The following is a 26570-nucleotide window of genomic DNA, read 5'->3' as shown; positions in this document are numbered from 1 at the left end:
ACTTTTTAATGAGCTCGAAATATCATTATCACATGAAGGACACTGTGACTAATAGATTTATTTTACACTGGCTGATGAAAACATTAGTAAGGCACGCCATGGCCAATTAAAAATAAGTGAGCCTATCTGAGAGATAAGAACACCAAAGTTTTCAGAACACACCTTGGACAACACCTCAGGTGGCTGGATTGTCTGGGTCTCGGCAGCAGTTTGCCACCCATGTTGGAAGCACTTAAACTTGTGCAAGGTGGCTCTTGATCTCGTCCTATCAGTTTCTTCAAGTAATGCCCTGAGACTAGTGCCTTCCCTGGCATTCCAGTCCTTGGGAACCCTACACGTGCACAGGGGAGACAAGTGCACATCTGCAGGCATTTGTGTTTTACTGCATGACCTGGTCTTCTAGCCAGCATTTTGATTGCTCCCAGATTTGAATTAAAGGATTATGAGGACCAGAATTGCCAAGATAATCTTGCATCACCTAGTATGGAATGGTGATAATTTGTTTTCCAAATGCCAAATGCATGTTTGGGTAGCAGAAGAATAGGACTCATTGCTGCCCGGTATGAATGTCTCTGTGCCCTAGAAATTTTTCTACACTGTCCCCAGCTTGGTACTTGCAATAAGTATCAGGAGAGGCCTCCACCGGCCATCATGAAGGTGGTGTTTTAACTGAAACCTCAACACCTTGGCATTTGGCTTCATAGCTCTTTTCGACAAAAGGTTGGAGCACAGATACTTGAGCAAGAGAACGCCCTTGGGGCTAGATTAGGAAGGCATGCTTATTTCTAAGCTCCCAGTAGATGGCAGGAGGACACGCGTTATTTTGGACCTGTTGCTATTCTTCCAAACAATAATAATGTTGGATAATGCTTAATGGTATTTAATATGCAGCAGACATGTATTTAAACACTTCCTGGTGCTTTATTTATATTAACTCACTGAACACATGTCCTATCCTGTTGGTACTCGTTATCCTTACTTTACGGACAGGGAAACTTGGGCACGGAGAGGTTGTATGACTTGCCTGAAGACACTAGCCAATGGCAAAGCCAGGCTGTGAACCCACGTGTTCCAGTCCCTGTTCTTAACTGAAATGTTCTACCATCCAGAAAGATTTTACTCTCATTCTAAATTAATGTGTCCCTGGTTTCCTTTGTTCTGTACTCAGGACACTTGAAGACACAGAACTGCCATAGTTGTGAATAGGATTAGAAGTGAGACAAAAGCATAGAGTGTGGTGAAGAGCCGAAGTTTCCGGACTTAGTTGTCTTGGGCTTATCCCTGCTGTGTGACTTCACAAAAGCCTCCAAATCTCTCTGGGTCTTAGCTGATTGACCTACTGTACTAAATTGTGAGAATCTGATGAAATTGTATGTGTATGTGAAATCCTGAAAACTGTGGGGCACAGAGTAAATTTAAACTGTCAATTTGCTTTGTGAAACAATAGTGTCCAAGATATTAAACAACTGTGGATTTTTTTTTTTGCCTGAAAGTGCTTTTTTTTATAATACCTGGGTTCTCCCCCAGATTCTACTATTTACTAACCAAGTCTTATAATTTCTCAGTAAAATAGGGTAAAAATTGCTACCCTCTTTCTAAGGTTTTCTGTGAGGATTAAAGAGCTGAAATATGAAAGTGCTTCATACATGAGTAGGCACTTTGCAAATACAGGCACACCTCAGAGATACTACTTCAGGTTCCATCCAGACCACCACAATAAAGGGAATATTCTAATCAAGGGAATCAAATGTATTTTTTTGTTTCCTAGTGCATTTAACAGTTATGTTTACACTACACTGTAGTCTATTAATCTATTAAGTATATAATGCATTATGCCTAAAAAAGTGTATAAACCTTACTTAAAAAACGCTTTATTGCTAAAAATGCTAACCATCATCTGAGCTTTCAATGAGTCCTAATCACCCATCACAGACCACCATAAAGAATATAATAATGAACAAATTGAAATATCTGTGACAAATAACAATATGTGACACACAGACACAAAGTGAGCAAATGCTGTTGGCTAAATGGTGCCAACAGACTTGCTCGATCCAAGGTTGCCATAAACCTTCAATTTGCCAAAAGCACAATATCAGCAAAATGGAATAAAGTGAAGTGTAATAAAAGGGGCTGTGCCTGAATAAAGCACCATCATCACTATCAGTATTTATTTAACCGAGACATTTCTCATGTTAGGACTCTGCATATAGGCTTAAACAAAGACTATGCCTCATGAGACGGACAATGCAGCAAAAGTGGGATGCATATGGCTTTTAAGGAAAAGCTACCCTATCTCAATAATTTATTTTATTCACCAAGGGCTTGAAGACCAAAGAAACTAGTTGGAGCCTGGAGATTTCAGAGCACAGTAACCTTTTCACAGAATTTTGTGACTCTATGATTTAGAATGTGCTTTCTTTATTTTGACCAGATTTGTGTTTTTAAAGTAAAACTGAAACAAAAAGAAAAATAAAGTCGGGATTGAGGTCAGCATCTCACAGAAGGAGACCACAATAACTTTGTCTTTCCCTTTGAGTGATTCAGACCAAACTGTTTAGTGAGATCTACATTTATGTTGCTACCAAAGAGAACAAAACAGCACCAGCTTATTTTCCCTACTGTGGTCTGTTCTGTTCCTCACAGAGCACTCAGAGGCTATCAGAGGACAATGAAATAGCAGCTTTTCCGAAGGCTGTATTAGGCTGGCTCTGCCAAGCCTCATTACTGCCATGCTGACCAGGGAAGAAGAAACTGCAAAATGGGCTTCACTTCGGAATTGCTTCCCTCTTCTGTTGTCAAGTCCTAACTCTACAGACATTAATGATCTTGGTGGCCAATGTACTTAGTTCTCATCATTTGCAGAGCAGTCCTGGTTTTGCACTTACTTCCCTGCAATAGCTGGTTGGTGTTAGGCTAGTTTTACAGAAGAGAAAAACACCTCCCCTATGGAAGGCTAATGAGTGATTCCACAGATGGAGGTCTAGAAAAGGTGGCCATTGGTGCTTGACTCCGGCAGGGTGGCTCCACCTGGGCCTCAGCCCTGGCTGATCTACAGCCGGTCCAGCACTAAGTCCATATCTATCTGAATGGCAGGACATCTATTCCGATTGGTCAGACACCTGTTCTGATTGGTTGGTGCCCATGTCATCCTGGGAGATAATATTTTTAATCACTCTTGGCCAGGATATTGGTTTTAGTATGAAAACAAATATTCTGTTAAACTTATTATGAAAGCTTATACTTTCTGTTATTAAAATCAATGTTACCCTTCCTTTAATTAATACAACCATTAAAGTTTATTAATGTACTTCTTTTGTGGTAGACATTGGGTATTTATTCATTATTGGACTATGTCCTTTTCTAGACTTAAAGACAATGAATTTCTTCAATGACTTTGTGAAGTGGTTAAAGTCTTTCCCACTTGGTCATTAGGCTGGATCACATAACAGAGGTCCAGAATCACTAATAATGGCAATTTCATCCAGCATATTTTAGCCAGGGTTCCAAGAGAGAATCCCTAATGACCTGAGGCACCCACTGATGTCATGAATTAGCTTCTCCCCTATGCATCTAAAATGGTACCAGTTGTATATGATCCTTGGGAGAAATATTGAGAAAATATTCAAATTATTCTTGTTCTGTGATTCAGTTGAGAGACACTGCTTAAGAAAGGCAGTAAGAATGTAATTAACAGAGCTAGTATTACAGCTGAGCAGAAAACAGGCCTTCAGTGTATAATATGGATATTTCTATAAGCTTAAGCCCCTTTATTCTCTGCATAAGGTGGGAGGAGGAAGTCAGGTTCCTATGGCAGCTTGGGGGATGGGGAGAGCTTTTCAAATCATAAATTCATTTTAATCTTCTGCTGTCCTTTGATTGAATCCTGCCATGAGAAGGGTGGCCAGAGTGAATCTTTATTACAAATGGGAATGTAGGACTGTGTTAGGGCAGAAAAAGAATTTTGAGAACAATTGTGATAGACACAAACTATTTCCAGATTTAACTTCATCTTGGTGTATGTTCAATGAGATGTATTTTTATGGTAAGTTAGGCATTTGGAAAATACAACTATTAGAATTCAAGTTACCTGGAGAAAATGAATACTCTGAAGAGATTTTTAGATGCAAGAGAGCCTTAGCATCACAATTGTAAGTACACTGTAAGAGCCATAGAGAGTTTAATCAGCAGCCTAAATACATCTGAGTAAACTGTCTTTAAGGTATTTTCTTAATCAGGTTCTATGGGATATGGTGCCTTATAGGGAACAGAGCTTGGGATCTGAAGTTTAAAGCTGAGTTCTGCAGTAAATTGAAAATGAGGCCACGGCAAGCCATACAACTCCTCTAGGCCTCAGTTTCCTCATTCATATGCAAGAATGAATAACTAGACTGTCACACTGTTGTGAAGATTACAAGGCGTGCCATATAGGGTTACTCTGTAAGTGGGCTGCATTTAATACGCAAAAAAGGAGCAGGGGATAACCCAGTTTTCTTGAAATAAGATGTTAGAGCAACATTATCAAATAATGACTTTGTGTTTCTTTTCAACTTGGTCTAAAGTCTGAGTCTCTTCTGAGAAGTTTGGTGGCACAATGTATATACCCTATGAATAGCTGGTATTAACACTTACCCCTCCGACTCTTTCAAAGTGGTCTCCATCTTTGTCAAAGTCTATCAGGTGTCCATTGAATGACCAAGTAAACACGATGTCTAGTGAGTGATCGTGTGTCACCTGGCACGGCAGAACGATACTCTCACCAACAGTGACATCCATACTGGAAGGGGGCACCATCACCCTTGTTGGATCTGAAGCGCAAACAAAACAAAACAACAAAGCCTGTGAGCTTGCGAGGAAATAGAAGGTAGGATCCGAGAGCACGATGAAGTACAAAGTAGTTCTGCCTTATTTTTACCTAGGCTTGGCAAACCTCAGTCACCTGGGAAGCTCAGACTCAGGCCAGAAGGTCATTTTTAATATGAAAAGATGAAAACATTCATTACATGACCCTTCCCTGAGCAACAGAACTCCGCTGGGGAGCACTCAGGTTAGATCTCTGCAGACACAAGGGAAGGGCCTCTCTGGCTGCCTGCTCTGAAATTGCCTCTTAAAAAAGTGTTTGTATTTCCCCAGTTTCACTAGAAAGCGATATTTCAGCTGAGGGTAAACAGGAAAATCCATGTTAATTTGAAGTTGGGCTTTTCCCCACCTATTATAAAAGTGATAAATGTTTACTGTGGGAAATTTATAAAACCCAGGGAAGTTAACAGAAGGGACCAAAAAACCATAATAAAATGAAATGAAAATTCTACTTATTCACTTACTGTCCAGACAAAACTTCTTTTTTTTTATTTTAGTATATCCCTTCCCCCTGTCCACCGCTCCCATTCCCATATCTTTATAATATGAATTATCATGCGCTATTAAGTTCATAATTTCAACTGTTTTGAAGCTAGTAGGCATTTTAGCAAATTTTATTTTAAATACAAATAATATAATGAATATCAATGATAAAATGATATATTATATATTACTTCTTTACAATAAGCACATTTTTAAATTCACCGTTTACATTATAGTTTTAATTGCAAATGGAATAGGCTTGCTTAGATGAGACAATTCATAAGCTCCTAAACTACATTCACACAAAGATGGGCTCTTATTTTTCACTCCAACATGATTTCATAAGTGTTGTCAGAGGGTACAGTGGTGAAAAGCAATGTGAGTCAAAAACAAAGATCAGGTAAGTACTGCAAGAACAAAATTTTGTGTTCCACGATATTCCAGAAATCCCTTGTATGAAATCAAATCAAACAAAACCAACCAATCAGACCATAACAGAGAAAACAAATTTTGAAAAGTTAGAAAAACATTGATTAATCCCCTTCCACACACAAAGGATAGTATTTCAGGCTGTGGGATATATAAATATTTATTAAGTGTACCTCTTAGATTAAAATTTCAACTGGATATTTGAAATAATATCTCATTGGAAACTTTTGATGGGTCTTAGTTCTCAGCAACCAACACTAAAATATCCTCTTTAAAGAGAGTATTTAAAACAATTATTTTACCCTTTATTCAACTAACGAAAGCAAACATCTTAGGCTGTTAGAAAAAGAAAGTGTGTATCTACAAATAAATTATAAGTGAGTGGTGGGATGCACTTTTGCTGTTTTCTGAAAATAGGAAAAGATCATGATAAGTGGACTGGTGTGCTTTTAGTCATTGTTGAATGGGTGATGTCTATGAAATCGGATGAAAAACAGATATTGTCAGCTAAGATGTAGTGGGGAGGGAAAATCCTTTATTGCAAAACCAAAGGCTTGCTTTATTTTTACAAGTTGCATAATCAAAATCTGCTTTCTTGATTAAATGACCTGCAGGAAACAGATACAGATTGAGATTCTTTTTAAAATGAGGGAACCGGGTGGACAGTGAATCCCCTTAGGATAATTCTAAGCAAAGAATCTAGGAGTAGCCCCATTTTTACTTAATGTGTCATTTATCATTTTTCAAATTTAAATTTTCCGTATCTATAAAGTGAAAAATGAATTATTCCAGGCTAAGATTATATGAGTCTATGGTTTTTATTTGGCAAGATACTGCCTAATTCTACTTTAAATAGATGTTCACTGCTTTTGCAATTTAGATTTTCATTTGCTGATTTATCCACCAAGCATGTACTGTGTGGTATATGGATAACAGTGTCCTGGTACCAAGAGTTATACAAAGGAGACTGAGGGAATAATGACATTTGGGATGACTCACTGAGCCCCTTACCTTCTAGACACTGTGTTAAACATTTTACATTAAGTATTTCATTTATTGCTAACAAATAGGTACCATTATCATCCTTACTTAATAGATAAGGGAAACTGATACCTAAGAGAGATTAAGGAACTATCTACTGTGCTCAGCTGCCTTCCTTCATTTAGCTGAAAACATATCCATTCACAAATCATCCAGAAAACAAGTTTGAGGGCATAGCACAGCTATCTGCACTCTTGATTATGTGCAGTCAACTGAAGATACTTAAATGCAGAAGAAATTCAAAGAAGGCCAGGGGGTGAAGATGGTTTCAGAAAGCTTTGCTACAAAAGTAATGAAGTTACTGCCTTAGACTGGTGAAAAGCAGTGATGACTTTATGCCTGAAATTCTGGCTCCAGCTCTAAGCTCACACATTAAACTTACAAATGCAGAGCCAAATGTCCACGCTCATGTCCTTAAAATGCCTTGGCTCCCTTTCTCCTGACAACTTCTGGGTAAGCAAAAGGAGATGACACATATTTCAAAGCCTAGAGTCGTTTTGCAATCCTGGCTCACATTTTCAATTGACATTTGCTTCCTGAAGAAATGTCCATCCTTTTATGCACATGTAAGGATCTGGGACACATTTTATTATTGGTGAACTCAGTTGTCTGTTAACCAAAGATGAGAAAAGTTCCCTGAATCAAGGATTATGCTTATACATTTGCTGTGCCGAGGGCTGCTAATTCAGTAACTTAGCCCTTGTCACCGATTCATATTCTGACCTCCAAAATAGAAAGAATCAATGCACAGCAAGTCACGTACTATACCAGGCAGGTCTCCTTGGGATAGAAGATATTAAACTAAAAGAGGTTCAAAATCTCAGTAGCTACTTGGTTTTCTCAAATTGTATGCTTGCTCAGTACTCCTGTTCTCTGTGTTGTGAATTCTGATGCTTTTTTCTTGATTAATTTCTTTAAATTTCAATACAAACACTGTACACAAATGAACAGATGGCTTCTTCAAAACCAAACTGTCTCCCCTCCTTGGGTTTTAATTCATCAAGATCAGGAAGAACCTATATTTAAAACTTCAGCTCTGAAGAGTCACTCCAGCTATTGTTCTGTGCATACAACTCTCAAATGCAATTAGAACTCAAGATGTGGATTGATGTCTGAATTTGGATGTAATTAAATCACAACAGTAAATAAGACCAACGGCACCCATAAACTTTCCTGTTTGTGCTTGGTTCACCCTGAGAATGATACCATCAGAATGGCAGAGAACATATGCTTAAAATACACATATTTACCAAGTGCTTAACTCTCCTTGAAAAACAATACAAACAATATTTCTTTTGTGTTTTATATTGTTTTTTCTAATATGTAGAGGGCAGAAAGTCCTTTGTTCTAAAGATTATGACAACCATGAGAGATTTAATGCTTAACCACTCTGCTAATGATTAGGTAAACAATTAGATGCATAAATTACAACACTAATTATTATCACAGTCATATTATATTCTGACTTTCACTGTTGGTGGAAAAGCTTTCTGATTTAGGGTTTTTATTATCTGTAAAAACAAGTGCTTATGGGTTCACAGGATAAGAATTCCATTATGATGCTGTTTCCTTATATTTTATCAACCCTTCCTTTTCAGCTTATTATTTCTTTACCTTTCATGTACAGTGTCAAGATATTCACTTGGTGCCTGGCAGGAAGGTATGTAATGTGTGCTTTAGTCATTTTCATTGGAAGGTATACATCTCCTTTTGTTAGTCAATTTCTTGACTGGAATGGTATTAATGATGCACTGAGGCCACGTTGTATATTTTTTGTATAGCATTTTAGAGGGATAAGTTTTAAAAATGGGATTCTTCAAAAACAGGAGCTAGTTAAAGAGCTGACTGCTCACCTCAAATGATACAAGAGGGACTGGACAGAGGACTGTTTTTAATAGTAGTTAAATAACCACAACAAAGATGGTCGATGAATGATCATAATAAATCTGAAGGTAGTTTCTCTGGGAAAGAATTTTAGCACTCTCCAGGTGGTTCCCATTTTTTCAACAAAAATAAAAGCAGTGATAGATGAACTCTATTTATCACTTCAGCATAAAACAAATCTAAAACATTATAAGAAAATCTGAATTCAGAGTGATTTCAAGCTGGACCAATTCTTTAATTTAGGATGATATTTAATAGGGATAAAGGCAAAAAAACTACCCTTAAAAATATCATGTACAGGCTGGGGAAAGGCTGGATTGGCAGTTCACCTGGAAAAAACTTGAGCATTCCAGGTTCAACAGGGTCTATGTGGCTGCCAAAGAAAGCTACTGCCACTTTAGGTTGCACTAACAGCATGTGGTATTCCAACTTAGCGAGGTAAAAATCCCATTGTATTTGGCAATAATGGGACCCCAGCTTACCATGAACATCCTTGGGATTCACTGATGGAATAGTGCATTTAGATTAGTGAAAGATCTAATAAATCTGTAACAGTTAAAATAATGGCAAGTATTTGACATGAGAAAGAACTTTGAGGAGCCATGAGAGTGGTGTTCCAAAACTTGAAGGGTTTATAGACAGAAGATAAATTAAGCTTATTTTGTGTTACTCCAAAGTAGAAAGCAGAGAGTAATTACAAAGAGGCATGTTTTGGCTCTGCAGAAGGGGGAATTTTTAATAAGTTGACCTTTTCAAAAGGGAAATGGGACGCCTCAGGAAAACACAAATCACCATTGCTGGAAGTATTCAATGACAGGTGGGCACCATCAGAGAGGGGCTCTCAGGCTACACTCAGGGCCAGCCAGGCTGGATAAAGACTATTATCTGTCTGAAGAGAATATGAACGCAAGCCATGCCCCTAATGCTTTCCTGAGCACCTTACTCACTGGTTATCTTTCCTTTCATGAAGTCTAAGGCATTAGCTGTTCCATTTCTTCAACATTAAGCTTCAGTATTATTGTGGAATATCATCTATGTATATTCATTTCTCCCATATAATTGGGTTCCTGGGTGTCAAGGACCACATCTTACACTTTTATAAAGCCCAGGTACCCAGCCCTGTCTCTATTCATGAGAGTTGGCTGGTTAAATGTAAGTTGTTGATGACTTGCATATGATAGTGTTTGGTTGCCGATGAAAATAAATCCTTGAAATCTTGAAGGACGGTAGACTGGGGAACTGCTGTGCTGTCTTTCTCATTATGTTTCTCATTACTTACCCTGACTCAGCCTGACTTTAGAACATAAAAAGGGGAGACTGGCTTAAAGATGGCAGCATGAGAAGTGAGGCAGAAAGCTCCTCCCGAAACCACATATGAAAATATAGCAAATATGAATCCTGAAATAGCTACCAGAGACAAGCCTGTGACAGACTGCCTACATCTGGAGTAAAGAGAAAACCTCATGGAAAAGGGTCAAGTAGCAAAGCCACGATATGGCAGGACCCAAGCCCTTGCCCCATCCCAGCTCACCAGCAGGAGGAAGAGAAATGGAGCAGGGAAAGGGTAGAAGCCTAGGACTTCTGAACACCCAGACCTGGAGATCTGCTCCCAGGGCATGAACCTACATTACATGGTGCTCTGGGGATCAGAGGAGAAAAAGGCAAAGACAGGTGGAATACTAGGAGAGACTGAGATTCCAACTGTTTAGGGAAAAGAGGTACCCACAGCCGACCACTCTAGGACAAAAGAAAGGCAGGGACTTAGAAAGACTTCCCAACAGTGAGAGCTGCTAAAGGGGCAAGGATAACATAGAGTTTGCTGCTCAGTAGAAAGGACAGATGGACAAAATCGTCCCTGCACACTAAACCCAGCAGGTTGGGAACTCTCAGGAGTTTCAGGCAGTCCATAGCGATATGCAGCCTGCCACTTCTTCCACCTGGTTAACACCAGTTCACAAACCTGCTGCCCCTGCCATTGCATCAGGCCAGCAAGAGGGCAGCTTCATCAACAGCAGCTACAGGGGCATAACACAGAGGCTCTTCCCTGCACACTTGGCGCACTGACTCTGGCAGTGGAGGCAGACACTGCAGTCAGGAAGCAGGAAAGATATCTTTCCTCCTGACAGGCACTGGTGCCACTCACTTGCAAACCCTGCCATCTCTCTAGGTGCTGGGCAGCTCCAGAGAGTAGAACGTCTGGACACTAGAGGGAGCTGCCTACACAAATTTATTATTCCAGAGCAATCAATACAAATACAAATATGAAATAGCAAAAGAGCCTGGTACAAACCAAAATCCCACAAACACCAGAAAGAGGGCCAAGTGAAACTGAAATCACCAACCTTCCTGATAAAGATTTCAAAATAAAAATCATAAACATGCTCACAAAGACACAAAAAAATATTCACGACTTCAGGGAGGAATTAAAAAAAGAAACAAACTTTGAAAAATACAGTATCTGAAATGAAACATACAATGGAGAGATTTAAATGCAGACTACATGAGGTAGAGGAGATGGGAAATGAAATAGAAATTAGAGAACAGGAATGCAAAAAAGCAGAAGCACAGAGAGAAAAGAGGATCTTTAGGAATGAAAGAATATAAAGAAAACTGTGGGACCAATCCTAATGGAACAGTATTTACATTATAGGGGTATCAGAAGAAGAAGAGAGAGAAAAAGGGATAGACAGTCTCTTTGAAGAAATAATTGCTAAAAATTTCTCTGATCTGCAGAATGAAATAGTATCCCAGGTCACGGAGGTGCACAGATCTCCCAACACAAGGGACACCAAGACATACATTACTTAAAATGGCAAAGATAAAAGACAGTGACAAATTATTAAAAGCTGCCAGTGAAGAAAAAAGATCACTTACAAAGGAAAACCAATCAGGCTATCATCAGACTTCTCAGGAGAAACCTTAACAGGCCAGAAGGGAGTGGCAAGATATATTTAATACAATGAAACAGAAGAGCCTGAAGCCAAGAATACTGTATCCTGCAAGATTATCATTTAAATTTGAAGCAGGGATTAAACAATTTCCAGATAAACCAATGTTGAGGAAATTCACCTCCCACAAACCATCTCTAAAGTGTATTTTGGAGTGATTGCTCTAGATGGAAGTGCTTGTAAGGCTAAAGAGCTGTTAACAGAGAAAATAAAACCACAATAAAGGAAATAGACCCATTAATCACTAAGAAAATGCAAAATTATATCAACTACCCCAAAAGTCAGTCAAGGGATACACAAAGGGTATAGAATATGACAGCTAATATATAAAGACTGGAGGAGGAAGAAAAAGAAGGGAGGGGAAAAATAATTTATATTGTGTTGGAAATAGCATACTAACTGGGTTAAGTTAGACTGTAAGACAGTAAAGAAGCTACCCTTGAAACTTTGGTAACCACAAATCTAAAGCCTGCAATGGCAAAAAGTACATATCTATCGATAATCACCCTAAATGGAAATGGACTGAATGTGCCAATCAAAAGATACAGAGTAACTGAATGGATAAAAAAACAAGATCTGTACATATGCTACCTACAAGAGACTCACTTCAGACCCAAAAACATACACAAACTAAATGTGAAGGGATGGAAAAAGATTATTTCATGCAACTAATAGGGAGAAAAAGGCAGGAGTTGCAGTACTTGTATCAGACAAAATAGACTTCAAAACAAAGAAAGTCACAAGAGACAAAGGAGAATATTACAGAATGATAAAAGGTCAGTCCAACAAGAGGATATAACCATTATAAATATCTATACACCCAACATAGTAGCACCTACATATGTGAAACAAATACTAACAGAATTAAAGGGAGAAATAGAATGCAATGCACTTATTTTAGGAGACTTCGACATACTACTCATGTGTTCAACAACAATCTACTCATTCTCAGATCCACCAAACAGAAAATAAGTAAGGAGACAGAGGCACTGAACAACACATTAGAACACATGGACCTAACAGACATTCACAGAACACTCCACCCAAATGCAGCAGGATATACATTCATCTCAAGCACACATGGAACATTTTCCACAATAAATCACATACTAGGCCACAAAGAGAGCCTCAGTAAATTCAGAAGGATTGAAACTGTACCAACCAACTTTTCAGACCATAAAAGGTATGAAACCAGAAATAAATGTGCAAAGAAAACAAAAAAGCCCATAACCACATGGAGGCTTAACAACATCCTCCTAAATAATCACTGGATTAATGAACAAATGAAAGATAAAGTAATATATGGGGACAAATGAAAACAGCAGCTCAACACCTCAACATCTATGGAACACAGAGAAGGCAGTTCTAAGGAGAAAGTATATAGCAATACAGGCTTACCTCAAGAGAGAAGAACAATCCCAAATGAATAGTCTAAACTCACAATTTTCAAACTAGAAAAAGAAGAACAAATGAGGCCCAAAGTCAGTAGAGGGAGGGACATAATAAAGATAAGAGCAGAAATAAACAAAATTGAGAAGAATAAAATAATAGAAAGAATCAATGAAAATAGGAGCTGGTTCTTGGGAAAACTAACAAAATAAACAAACCTCTAGCCAGAATTCTAAAAAAAAAAGAGTCTACAAACATAAACAGAATCAGAAATGAGAAAGGAAAAAAATCACTACAGATACCACAGAAATACAAAGAATTATGAGAATTCTATGAAAAATTATATGCTAACAAATTGGATAACCTAAAAGAAATGGACAACTTTCTAGAAAAATACAACTTTCCAAGATGGACCCAGGAAGAAACAGAAAATCTGAACAGACCAATTACCAGCAATGAAATTGAACTGGTAATAAAAAACTACCTAATAACAAAACCCCTGAACCAAGTGGATTCACCACTGAATTTATCCAACATTTAGTGAGGACCTAATACCCATCCTCTTTAAAATTATCCAGCAAGTAGAAGAGGAGGGAATACTTGCAAACTCATTCTATTATGCCAGCATCACTCTAATACCAAAACAAGGCAAAGAAACCACAGAAAAGAAAATTACAGACCAATATCTCTGATGAACATACATGTAAAAATACTCAACAAAATATTAGCAAACCAAATTCAAAATAAATGAAAATGATCATATATAATGATCAAGAAGAATTTACTCCAGAGATGATACAATATTCAAAAATTGATCAACAGCATACACCACATCAATGAAGGACAAAAATCACATGATCATCTTCATAGAGGCTGAAAAGGCATTTGAAAAAATTCAATATTCATTCATCATAAAAACTCTCAACAAAATGGGTATAAAGGGCAAATATCTCAATATAATAAAGGTCGTATATGACAAACCCACAGCCAACCTCACACTTAACAGTGAAAAGATGAAAGCCTTTCTTTAAGATCAGAAACAAGACAAGGATGCCCACTCTCCCCACTTTTATTCAACATAATACCAGAGATCCCAGCCATGGCAATCAGGCAACACAAAGAAATAAAAGGCATCCAGATTGCTAAGGAAGAAGTTAAACTGTCACTGTTTGCAGATGACATGATATTGTACATAAAAAAACACTACAGAATCCATCCCAAAACTATGAGAACTAATAACTCAATTCATCAAAGTTGCAGAATACAAAATTAATGCATGGAAATCTTTTGCATTCCTATATGCTAATGATAAACTAGCAGAAAGAGAAATCAGGAAAACAATTCCATTCACAAATGCATCAAAAAGAATAAAATAACCACAAATAAACCTAAGCAAGGGGGTGAAAGACCTATCCCTGAAAGCTAAAAGACACTCGTGAGAGAAATTAGATGCCAATAAGTGGAAATACATATTGTGCTCATGGATAGGAAGAATTAATATTGTCAAAATGGCCATCCTGACTAAAACAATCTACAGATTCAATGCAATCCCTATCAACATACCGACAGTATTCTTCAACAAACTAGAACAAATAGTTCTAAAATTCATATGGAACAACAAAAGACCCCGAATAGCCAAAACAATTCTGAGAAGGAAGAATAAAGCTGGGGGGATTATGCTCCCCAGCTTCAAGCTCTACTACAAAGCCACAGTAATCAAGACAATTTGGTACTGGCACAAGAACAGACTCATAGATCAGTGGAATAGAATAGAGAGCCCAGATACAAATCTAAGCATATATGGTCAATTAATATACAGTAAAGGAGCCATGCATATACAGTGTGTAAACAACAGGCTCTTCAACAACTGGTGTTGGGAAAACTAGACAGCTACATGTAAGAGAATGAAACTGGATTATTGTCTAACTTCATATACAAAAGTAAACTCAAAATGGATCAAAGACCTGAATGTAAGTCATGAAACCATAAAACTCTTAGAAGAGAACATATGCAAAATCTCTTAAATATAAACAGGAGCAACTTCTTTCCTGAACACGTCTCCTCATGCAAGGGAAACAATAGCAAAAATGAACAAATGGGACTACATCAAACCTAAAAGCTTCTGTACAGGAAAGGACACCATCAGTAGAACAAAAAGGCATCCTCAGTATGGTAGAATATATTTGTAAATGACATATCTAACAAGGGGCTAACATACAAAATATATGATGAACTCATATGTCCCAATACCCAAAAAGCAAATAACCTGATTAGAAAATGGGCGGGGGGTATGAACAGACTTCTCCAAAGAAGAAATTCAGATGGCCAACAGAGACATGAAAAGATGCTCCACACTGCTAATTATCAGGGAAATGCAAATTAAAACCACAATGAAATACCACCTCACACCAGTTAGATGGCCAGCATCAAAAAGACTAGGAACAACAAATGTTGGCAAGGATGTGGAGAAAGGGGAATCCTCCTACGCTGCTGGTGGGAATATAAATTAGTTCAACCATTGTGGAAAGCAATATGGAGGTTCCTTATAAACCAAAAATAGAAATACCATTTGACCCGGGAAATCCACTCCTAGGAATTTACCCAAAGAAAACAAGATATCAGATTCAAAAAGACATATGCACCCCTATGTTAATCACAGCACTATTTACAATAGCTAAGATATGGAAATAAGCTAAATGTCCATCAGTTGATGAATGGATAAAGAAGATGTGGTACATATACACAATGGAATATTATTGAGCCATAAGAAGAAAACCTACCATTTGCAATAACATGGATGTAGCTGGAGGGTAATTTGCTCAGTGAAATAAGCCAGGCAGAGAAAGACAAGTACCAAATGATTTCACTCATTTGCAAGGTATAACTATAAAGCAAAACTGAAGGAACAAAACAGCAACAGACCCACAGACTCCAAGAAGGTACTAGAGGTTACTGAAGGGAAAGTGGGTGTGGCAGGGTAGGTAGGGAGGGAGGGAGAAGGGGATTGAGGGGCATTACTGTTGGCACACATGGTGTGTAGGGGGTCATGGGGAAGATAGTATAACACGTAGAAGACAAGTAGTGACTCTGTGGCATCTTTCTACGCTGATGGACAGTGATTGTGGTGGGGTTGGTGGGGGGAACTCAATAATATGGGTGAATGTAGTGAGCACAATTTTGCTTATGTGAACTCTTCATAAGATTGTATATCGGTGATACATTAACAAAAAAATATATATATATATATAAAAAGGGAACCATCTAAGGTTTCACTCACTGGGCAAATTCTGGCTCTTCCTCTGTGGTAATTACTGACTTCTGCATCTAAGGCCACATTTAGAACTTTTTTTTTCTTTTAATAAGTAATTTATTGTGAAAATAACTTCAAACTTACCATAAAGTTGCCGGAAAAATACAAAGAACTCTTATACCTTCACACAGACCCCTCTGTTGATAATATTTTACTGCCTTTGCTTGTATTCAAGTGGCATTCTACTGAAGAGCTTTCCTCTCCCATTCCTTCATTCACTCACTCTGAGTTTCCTATTTTATTCAGTGGCTTGTAATGCATTAATATCACTATTTATTTTGATGCTCAAATTTCTCCATTTTGGCCAGTAAGAGCCCTTTTAAGCAAGCTCCCGTGTCCTTGTGACATTGAATCATTTGTTGAGTGTTTCCTTCCTTTTTCGCCAGTGAGATGTTCCAGGCTTACCTTATACTTTGCTAAGCCCTAGAATCAGCAATTTCTCTAGGGAGGAGGAGAAAAGAGAAATCCTCTTTTCAGTTGAGGATGGTTTTAAGAAACCAAGATGTGGACACCCATGTGATCACTACTCTGGGCCCTATCAGGCAAAGAATGGAGTGCCTGCACACACACATACACACATATATAATGCATATACATATACATCTGTAACTATTTCTACACATTATCATCAAAAAATTTACTTATTTGCTTAATCAACGTACTTTGGTTCAGTACAACCAATCCCCCAATCCTGTCAAGTATCTCCTCTGTCCACCACCACTGCTCCCACCCTCAACTGTCCCACTTCCTGGGATTCTGGGCCTGTAAACCCAAGCCTCCATACAGCTCTCCGACCCACCTTACTGCCCAGTGTCCTCAACTACTGTGTTGACTACCTGTTCTGGGAAAAGAAGGGACTCTAGGAAGGTAAGGGACCAGAATGGAAGGGAATATGGGACTTAAATTGCTTTAGTAAAACTTTCTAGTGAATACACAACAGAGAAATAAAAACAAAAATATGGCTAACTCAAATTCGAGAGAATATACCATTTAAAAATTAAAGTTTTATGCTACAACTACTAAAATCAAAACACTTTGATTTTCTGCATTTCATAGTGGAGTGCAAATCTGAGTGAATCCATTAAAATAAAATACCTAAAAAGAGGAAGGCATTACTTAAAAAGTATGTTAAGCTTTTAGAGAACAATTCATCATTAAATAGAAAAAATATCAATATTCTAATCATTCTTCTCTGCTGGGTAGTTAGGCTCTACATTTCAAAACATTTAAAACACATCAAAACAATAAACAAGCAACAACATACTTTCCAGTTTGTCCTTTCCTGAGTGGGGAAGTAGGGAAATAACTGATGGGGGTGAGTCAGGTTATCCTTGAGAAATCTACACTACTTTGCCAAAAGTTCTTTCTAGATTATCCTCTCATGGCTATGTCTGGGCATGTGAATTCTTTTTTCTGCTGTATTTGGCGTCTCTTGTGGTGGCAGATTTCCTCACTGTCCTTGTAATTTTGGTTTGGAAGTTCATCTTATAAGTTTTTTTCCTCCTTATGAGCATTCTTCCCTATTGTGAATTGTACAGCCCTAAATCACGTATGTGAGGGATTTGGGGTTTGCATCCTATAGGGTAACAAAATATAGGACATTCTACCCTATAGTTTATAGGCCTGGCCCTTGTTTCCTTAGGAGGCCTTCCTGCCCACTCCAGCCATAAATAAACTCCCTTTAAAATTCTTATATTTGGACACAGATTTTTTCCCCCCAGTTTCCTGGCAAGAAGTTGAGATCCAGGCTCTGGCTTTAGTCATAGATGTTTTATATGCCAAATCATTCTGATGAAATAAAATATATTTAGTGTATGATCATCTGCATAATATCAGGCATCTATGTATTTGGCATTGTTTCCAAGGCTCCATTCTGGTTGTAATTGCTACTCTTTTGGAAATCCTTTATATATCTGATTTATTTTAATCATGTACTTTTCACTAAGGTTTTTTCTTTTTCTTTCTATTGAGCAGTTGTGCCTGTAAATAGAGAATCAAAAAATAAATAAATAAAACAAATGTTGGCTATTTTTCTCCATATCTTACCTCTCCTCTTGTTAACACAATTAATATGAGTTTGCTCTATTAAGAAGGAAAGGGGAACCAGCCGGAAAAAAAAATTATATAGATTGAAGACAGGAAAACCTTTTTAGAAAGTGGTGGAAAAAACATAGTAATGGCACAGGACACTTTCCCAAGTCCAAGTTGTTAATCAAGGTATGCCAAGAAGCACTGCCATGTTGTATCATAAGATGGTTTTCTGAACTGCCTGTGCAACCTGACAGATGACATCAGAGAAAACACAAGGCGCAGTTTGGCCCCAGTTGGACTGAGCACAAATGGTTGCCTTCTGTACAGCAATGTACAAATCACCCCTGAGAAGGATGCTTACCTATCTATTTTCAAGGACTAGTGAAAAAAAAACACAAAGCAGTTCTGTTTAATAAGCTTGACTGCCACAAATGGGAATTGCTATGCATAGGCCAAATGAGGGTGGCCAAGGATATGTGCTCGGGAATAAGCAGTCAAATGATAAACACAGTTATGACATTGGCCTGGTCAAAATATATACTACAGAGCATCCATTTATTTGTGAGACTGCTGTAAGGACACCCAAAGGCTCTTGGTTGCCTTTCAGGTCTCCAAGTTGGTTACAGCTATTAATAGGGGGGTTTTGTTTTATTTTTCAATAGGCAAGTTATACTGTATGTTAAAATCATTCATGGTCAACCCATTTGCTCTTATTTTTACCTGCCACCAAGAAAAGCACACTTGGTTTGGGATTTGTGCCATGTTTAGTAACAGGGCTTCTCAGCTGGAATGTCAAGAATTTTCTGCAGGTGCCTAAAGCTTCCAGCACGAATGAGATACTCCTAAAGTGAAGGAGTCATGATAACAGAGGAGGGGGCTATGCTGTATTTATCAGCTCAGATCTTTATGAAGCTTTCTTTATGCTTTAAAGGAAATGATCTAAACAGACTCCTGGAAAGAACTATTCTCATTGACAAATTAAACAAATTGTATCTTCCAGTTAAGGTATCATTAGAATTACTCTATGACATTTTTTTTACCTTGATGGAAGATTAAAAAAATGATAAATGGGAACTGCAGACATCTTTTATCCATGGAAAAACATTTTCATCAAATAATAGAATTCTTATTGTTTGAGAAAGAGGATTTATAGGCCTGCTTCTTTCAGCTACTTCATATGAATAATTCTCTCTAGTGAGCCACTGGGCAAAAAAGTCCCAAAGAAGTCCCATTAGTGTTACTAAATACAGTAAATCCTATCATAGACAGTGCGTAAGAATGGCACAATGAGGTCTTTGCTAATTAAAGGAGTATGTTATTGCACCTGATGGGCAACTGACTGTATCTACTAATACAAGGTAAGAGAATATTTATAGAAACTACAAAAGAAACAAAAGTACACCTTGTGGCAAGGACAGTGAGTTCCACAGACAATGCGTTCCATTGTTATTACATGCAAAGTAGCAACCAAGAATGTTCATGAAGTTTGCTACATGGAGAAGGTTTAATATCTATCTGGTCAGTAGGTGGTGCTAGGTCCTCAGCAGAAGGAGAAAGCATTCCTTCTTTCTGTTTATCCTGCTCCTGTCAGTAACTTTATACTTGTTTTCAAATTCCTCAGTTTAAGGACTCTGCATCTTGGGAAAGAGACAGTGATTCTCATATTCTAAAACAGCATTTCTTTGTTTGTTCTTAGATTTGAGAAAAGGTCAATGAAGAGCTATGAAGCTTAAAACAGAGGGTATTACTATCTTGGTGGACATTATTAGCTGTCCTTCCTTTATTTGATGCAGGATGGATTGATTTATAAAGCTTTCTGCAAACAAAATCAAGCACTCCCCTCACTCACCCTCTCCAGTCTGGGCTGCTACTGACCAACTTATCTGGGGGCTTGTCTACAGTTCTAAGCGAACTTTTTCCTGAAGTCCTCAGGATGGACAATTATTAGGACCGTACAATTGGTGAAATGCCCCTTTTGTATGCCTGGCAGGTGAGACATCATTCATTTAGCAACTAAAAAACAGCCTTCTTCCTGCTTTATTGCACACTTCAAAGTGTGAATTGTATACACAGTCAACTGCGTTTAAAAGAAGAACAATGAAAATTAAGAGCATCCTCAGCTAAGATTTTGTTACTGCTCTTCCTTTTGAGGAAGAAGGGGGCAAATAGCTGGAAAATGCACTCTTGCAGGGAAGAACTACTTTCTGGGGGTAGATTTGAGGGTCACAGCATATTTAGTCCAATCTTCCACACTAGAGATAGGAAAACTTTTCTTTCTATTGAGAGTTCCTGAACCAAAGAGAAAAAAAAAATCAATTGAGGGTCAGAGAAGTATAAAGCACCTTAATTTAGTTTATTTTCAGAGAGATGTTTACAACTTTTCATGCCTTTTAAATAAGGTACAGGGGGCATAAACATCTGAACATGCATCAGATAATTAAAATGTAAATCTAATCTATGTAAAGGATAGGGGAGGTGAGGGAGAAGGGGTAAACAAGGAGATGGAAATTCAAAGAAACAGCAAGAAAGACCCAGGCAGAAAGCAGCAGAGTGCCCTTCTCCACAAACAACAAAGAGATCACCAACTGAATAAGAGAAACTCACACCAAAAGACACACAGCCGCACAGAAAAATTATTGGAAAGGGAAAAGCAGTCTTTTGTGGAGCAACATTTCATCCTGTGGTTTTAAGGATATTAAATATTTAGCAACATTCCATTCTGTGGTTTTTAGGAAAAACCCTTTTCCTAAAAAAGACCCAGGCAGTTTACATCATTGTAGTCATTTACAGATACACTGCATCCTTCTGCTTCCATCCAAAGAGTGCTTGGACTTTAAGTCAGGGTTCTGGTTTGACCCAAAGCCCCACATTTACTTCATCTTCATGGACTGTCTTCTGCAATGACAACTAAGCATTGCCAAGATGACTGTGGGAAGCACCATAGTGCTAACACTGCCTGAAAATACTGAGTTGTGATCAGCATTAAAAATTGGACAGATATTTTAGAAAGGGATTTACTAAGGGCAAAAAGAGAAATAGCTTTCTGGCTAGGTATTACTTAATTACAAAAAAAAAATTATAATACTAACAACTTCCTCATTCCAAAAACAGTTACTTAAATTAAAGGAAGCAAAGGCTACTTATTCCTTAGTTACTTGAATTAAAACAATGCTAGAGGACCAGAAATGGTAGCTGGGAGTTATTTATCATGGAGTGATGCTCTGATGTTGGCGTAGGTTTTGCTAAAAAGGTCAGCATAATGAAATGTATAAAATACTCTACTTAGTGTCTTACAAACCTAGTTTCCAGGTTTGACTGTCTAGTACTGATCGGGCTTGTAACCACCAAGAAGTCATTTTTTACATCTATGAGCTGCAGTTTTCTCATCTGTAATTTGGATGTGATGGGATTTGGCATCCAAGGATGATGATGAAATTCAAAGTGGGTCAATGGATTTTAACATGCTTCATAAACCATAACGTCCTACCCAAGTGTGAGATACTATTCTTGCTGTTACTCTTGATGCTGAAGGTTTGGTTGGGAAAAAATGGAAAACGAGAGACTTATTTTGAGGCTGAGAAGAGGGTGACATTCTAAGGTAAAGAACTCACTGTAGTAAGTCATAGTTCCAAGACAGCTGTTGGCTGCTTAATAAAAGCCAGTGAAGATGACAAAGTAATTTCTGGTTCAGGCATGAATGCTCAAGTACAGGACTTTATGTTCGATTGCCAGATGCTTCAAGCTAGCAGCTCAGTGAAAAGACACCAAGGATGCTTCATGTACCGACAATATCTTGGCTTCTCAAGTCAGAGGGCTGCATAAATGTACATTGCAAACAGAAAGGATGTCACTGGAAAATTACCCAGAAGGAGGAGTGCTTGTGGAACTGATGAGAGAGGTGGCAAATTCAAAAAGAGTGATTAAGCCACTGTTTAGAAAAGAAGATAAACCATGAATAGAGGAAACACAGTATCTGTAGGGTTGGGTGATAAAGAAGACAACAGTGCTGTTTGCTCATGATGACACTGACCATTCCCTTGGTCCTAGAAGAAGTTACATTCATGTGTGATTTCTGGAAATCTGTCAGTGGGTGATTTAAAAGAAATTGTTAAAATGTGCACCTTTTTTACTCTAACCAGGAGTTATGGTTGCATTTTAGTTTTCCAGATAGTCAAATAATCTGTTTACTAAACATTTTTCCTTTTGTTTTGTGGTTACCTGGTAGGTCATTTACATGGGGAGATAAAAGACAAGTAGCTTCCCTTTCGTTCCTGTAGACTGGGATTATCATTTCAGCTTCTTGGTGAAATGGTCACGATGCCATCATTAAATACTATCAGTCATCATTGAACATGGTCATCTCTGCAGCTTACATATACCATGTATATACCATGTGCCAGAATCTGAGTTAAATACCTGCATTTATGACCTTATGAAAATATAAGCACTGTGAGGACAAAGAACGTGTATTGCTTGCTCAGCACAGATACCTTATACATAGCATAGTTACTGACACAACAGGTGCTCAAAACATATTTGAAGAATAAAATAAATCACTAGCAGTTAAACTTAACCACTCTATGATACAGATATCATTATTACCACCATTTTATAGACAGTGAACCCAAGGCTCCCTTAAGGAGGCTGAATATATCGCCCAAGGTCACAGACCTCATTAGAGGAAGAAAATAAGTACTCAAGTCCAGGTCTGGTTCACTGGAAAGCCCTGCAAGTTACTGACTCCTATTCCAATATAAAGGCAGCTCACTGCTCACTTTAAGTCACTGTGAAAGAGGCATTTGGGTGGCTGCCAGTGTTTAGGTATAAATGAGCTTTGCCTAATTTTCTTCTTATTCTGATAGAATGAGGTAATGTGCTAGAACCAGAGGTACTTATAGGAGTCAAGACAGAAGAAGGGGGAGGGAAAAGTGGGAATCCTACAGAGCCCAGCCTGATGAAGTGAGAAAACGATTCAAGAGAAGAATGGCAAGAAGCGGCTCTGGGAAAGCCAAAAAAGGGATAGTCAGACGCCATTGTCAAATGCTCCCAAAGACAGTAATGTTTTGGTTATATATGGAACACAGATCCATAGAAGAAGGCTCAGATCCAGAGAAGGCAGAAATACAGAGACGTAAAACATCTCCAAGTTAAAAAAAAAATTCACTACAAAGTATTATATATTAGAAAATTGGACCCTTTAAATGAGTGGCAGTTGTGTTTAGGGATTAAAAACGTGAACAGTGGAGGCAGACTTCCAGAGTTTTAATCCTAATTTAACCACTTAGAGACTGTGTTGATGCCAGGGAAGTTATTTCATTTCTCAGTGCCTCTGTTTACCCAGATTTAAGGGAAATAATAATATATACCTCATACTTTGAAGACTAAAGGAGCACATTAATATAAAGTTTTGAAACTGGAGCTTGACACATATAAATGTTAGCTGTTACTGAGACTAGCAGAAACAAAGAGGCCTCCACATTTCATTCACAGTAAATGCCCAAATCCTTACATTAGCCAACAATGCCCTACCTGAATTCAATGGGAATTTTTGTTGAAGATAGAAATCCTAATTAAAAGAACCTCTTTCAGGTAGAGCTATATTTTGCAGATCAAAACTGAAAATTGCTTATCCAGACCCTATTCACAAGCAGGGTACAGATTCTAGGTAGAAAGTTGCTCTCACAGACTAGAAGTTAAGAAACTAAGATGTACAGTCAAATATCTCAATGAGAATTTTAGCTCCATTCTCAGTAGCTGACTGATTTTAGGTAGGTCACTTGAATTGGAACTCAGCTAACTTCTTTCTTCACTTGTAATAATCCTATGCTACATGCATGGTAACTGACATGTTCAGTGTTTGGTGCATGGTATTACTGTCATCATCACCATCCTCACTCACACTCTCATGGTCATTAACATCATGACTGACCTCATTTGTGCCTGGGTCCATGCGCTGTAACATGCAAGAACTTTCAAAGAGAAACAGTTTCCTCAAACATGTAGAGACTGGGGAGAGGCAGAGCAAAATTTATGTAGAGAAAAATGTCCATACAAATCCCCAAAGAAATATTGTATGTCTCTAACTAATGACAAAATCTGCCTCAATTTTACAAGGAAGCCAAAGAGGAAATGAAATTGACAGCTACAAAAAAATGGTAACGGATGCTCTAAAGAATTTGCTGCTACTGAAACTATCCTAAGTAAATTAGCACTGTACACAGACACTTCCTCGCCAGAACAGTGTACAAACATCCAGATACAAGGCACAGGTGCTTTCCTGCTCATTTGCCAGGGCAATGCACCAAGTTTGAAGATGATCCCCTGAATGCCATCAAGTCAGGAGTTTATCATGCTTGTTGTATCCACATTCCAGGACCTCCATTAACTCTCTGGACATCATCAGACACTGTGAAAAATGATGAAGACAGGACAATATGACCCTGAGCTAAGAAGATTAATAACCGGTGAATAACTAAACTAGCTCACTGATAGTTTGCTATGCTGATTTCTACAGCTATCTTGATGAATTATTTGAGTAGTTTATGGGGCATATCCAGAAATACACTTCACTGAGGAACATGAAAGGTCTGAACAATGCTTGGGCAAGTGGTATCTTTAGCTTTAAAACACAGGATCTTTTTTTAAACGTTTGTTTTCTCTTTTATAATTTTGCACAGGCCTGAAACCAAACAAGGACTAAGAGTTGCTTTTGGGAGCATCAGCACAAATTTCTAGAAACTGTAAGACTGCCTACCTCACAGGGCCACCCCGAGGCATACTGCTTGATTTTGTACAAATAATATGTGGGGAGGTGGGGTACAACGCTCCTGATGGTCAATCCTCATTCAATAGGAGTCAGTAGAACTGACTAGTAGTTAAGAGATCTGGATTCCAATATAGAAGTGTATTTACATGATGCTAACCATAGATTGGGAATCCATATCATGCTAGTGGCTGGGTATCATGCACACTCAATCCCTGTTTCCCTTACAAGCTCAGTCTAAGTGATTATGGTTACCAGATAGCCTAAGAACTATGGAAAGTGGGACCTGAATAAATCAGGTAAATTACATAAATCTTAGGCTCACAGGGGTCTTCCCTTTCTATGCTCTTTGGCTATATAGTACAGACCCAAAATAATTTATGTATTGGGATGATTTTAAAGGAGAGAGTAATAAAAAAAGCAACAAAAAATGACTCTAATTGTGTGACAGACACTGTGTTAGCTTCTTTTCATAAATTATCTCATTTCTCCTCATAATAACTCTATTAGGATTCTGAGAACTCTAAAACCTCTTTAAACAGTAGTGCAGGGATAGATTTTTTTTAAAGGCATAAGCCTTAAAGGACAGAGAAAATGGTTGGGAGGCATAACCAATAAAACTAGGGATGTTGGGAAGAAACTGCATTGTTTGTGAACAGGACTCTGTAGTTGGCAGTAGGGAAATACAAGAAGCCCACTGACTAACTCTTTAGAATATTCCCCAAAGACTCAGGAATTGGCAGCATCACATGTACCTGGAAGTTCAGGTAATGGAACACTTGATAAGTCAGTTTAACCCCTAGATACTCTCCATTTTTCCAAGCATCTAGATAACTAACCCTCCTTATGCCAGGAGTGTGCTAGAATTTTACTTTTTAAGCAGATAACAGAGGAAAGTCTCTGGGCCAGAGGAAACCAGGTTCAAATGAGGTTAGCAGAGATTTTGTGAATGATTATTTAGTGAATGCTGATTCCCAGATCCCTTCTTCTATAGGACTTCCAGAACATGGGCAGTGAGATCTCTGTCTTCACAGAAGGAGATTATATACTCTATCTCTAGGGACTGTGGTCAACCCAAAAGTAAAAACCTAAAACTTGTGACTTTGAGGGGTGTTCCCCAAGAAAATGGCTTAGTTGTATTGACCTTATAGTCCATACACTTTTCCCAAAGGTTCATGGCTTCAAGTCAGTTTTCTGGTTCCTCATTCTTCAATATGAGGCAACAACTAAGAATCACTAGACATCTGAAGACAGCTTCTAACATAAAAGACCAAGTCCAAATTAAGTAAAGAAAATCTGCCAATACTTTCAGAGAAATAAGAGATATTGAATTCGTGCACAGACAAGAAGACAACACTACAAATAAGAAACACTTAAAGACTAAATGAGAGTCCCTAGAATGTTAAATCATGATATTTGAGAGGTAAAGATT

At 38.0% G+C, this 26570-nt stretch overlaps 1 protein-coding gene across 9 annotated transcripts in view; it reads right to left on the bottom strand.

Moving 5' to 3' along the window:
• Window positions 1–26570, bottom strand: part of CNTN4 (contactin 4) — a 927209-nt gene that overhangs the window by 24798 nt on the left and 875841 nt on the right. For all 9 annotated transcript variants that reach the window (XM_073230952.1, XM_073230946.1, XM_037019370.2 and 6 more), the window contains one exon: window positions 4633–4808. In XM_073230952.1, coding sequence (XP_073087053.1) covers window positions 4633–4808 — 176 coding nt within the window. The remainder of the gene's footprint in view (window positions 1–4632; window positions 4809–26570) is intronic.

The sequence above is a fragment of the Manis javanica genome, chromosome 3 (assembly GCF_040802235.1).
Source record: "Manis javanica isolate MJ-LG chromosome 3, MJ_LKY, whole genome shotgun sequence".
Taxonomy (NCBI): Eukaryota; Metazoa; Chordata; class Mammalia; order Pholidota; family Manidae; genus Manis; species Manis javanica.
This window is presented reverse-complemented; position numbering and strand designations above follow the sequence as displayed.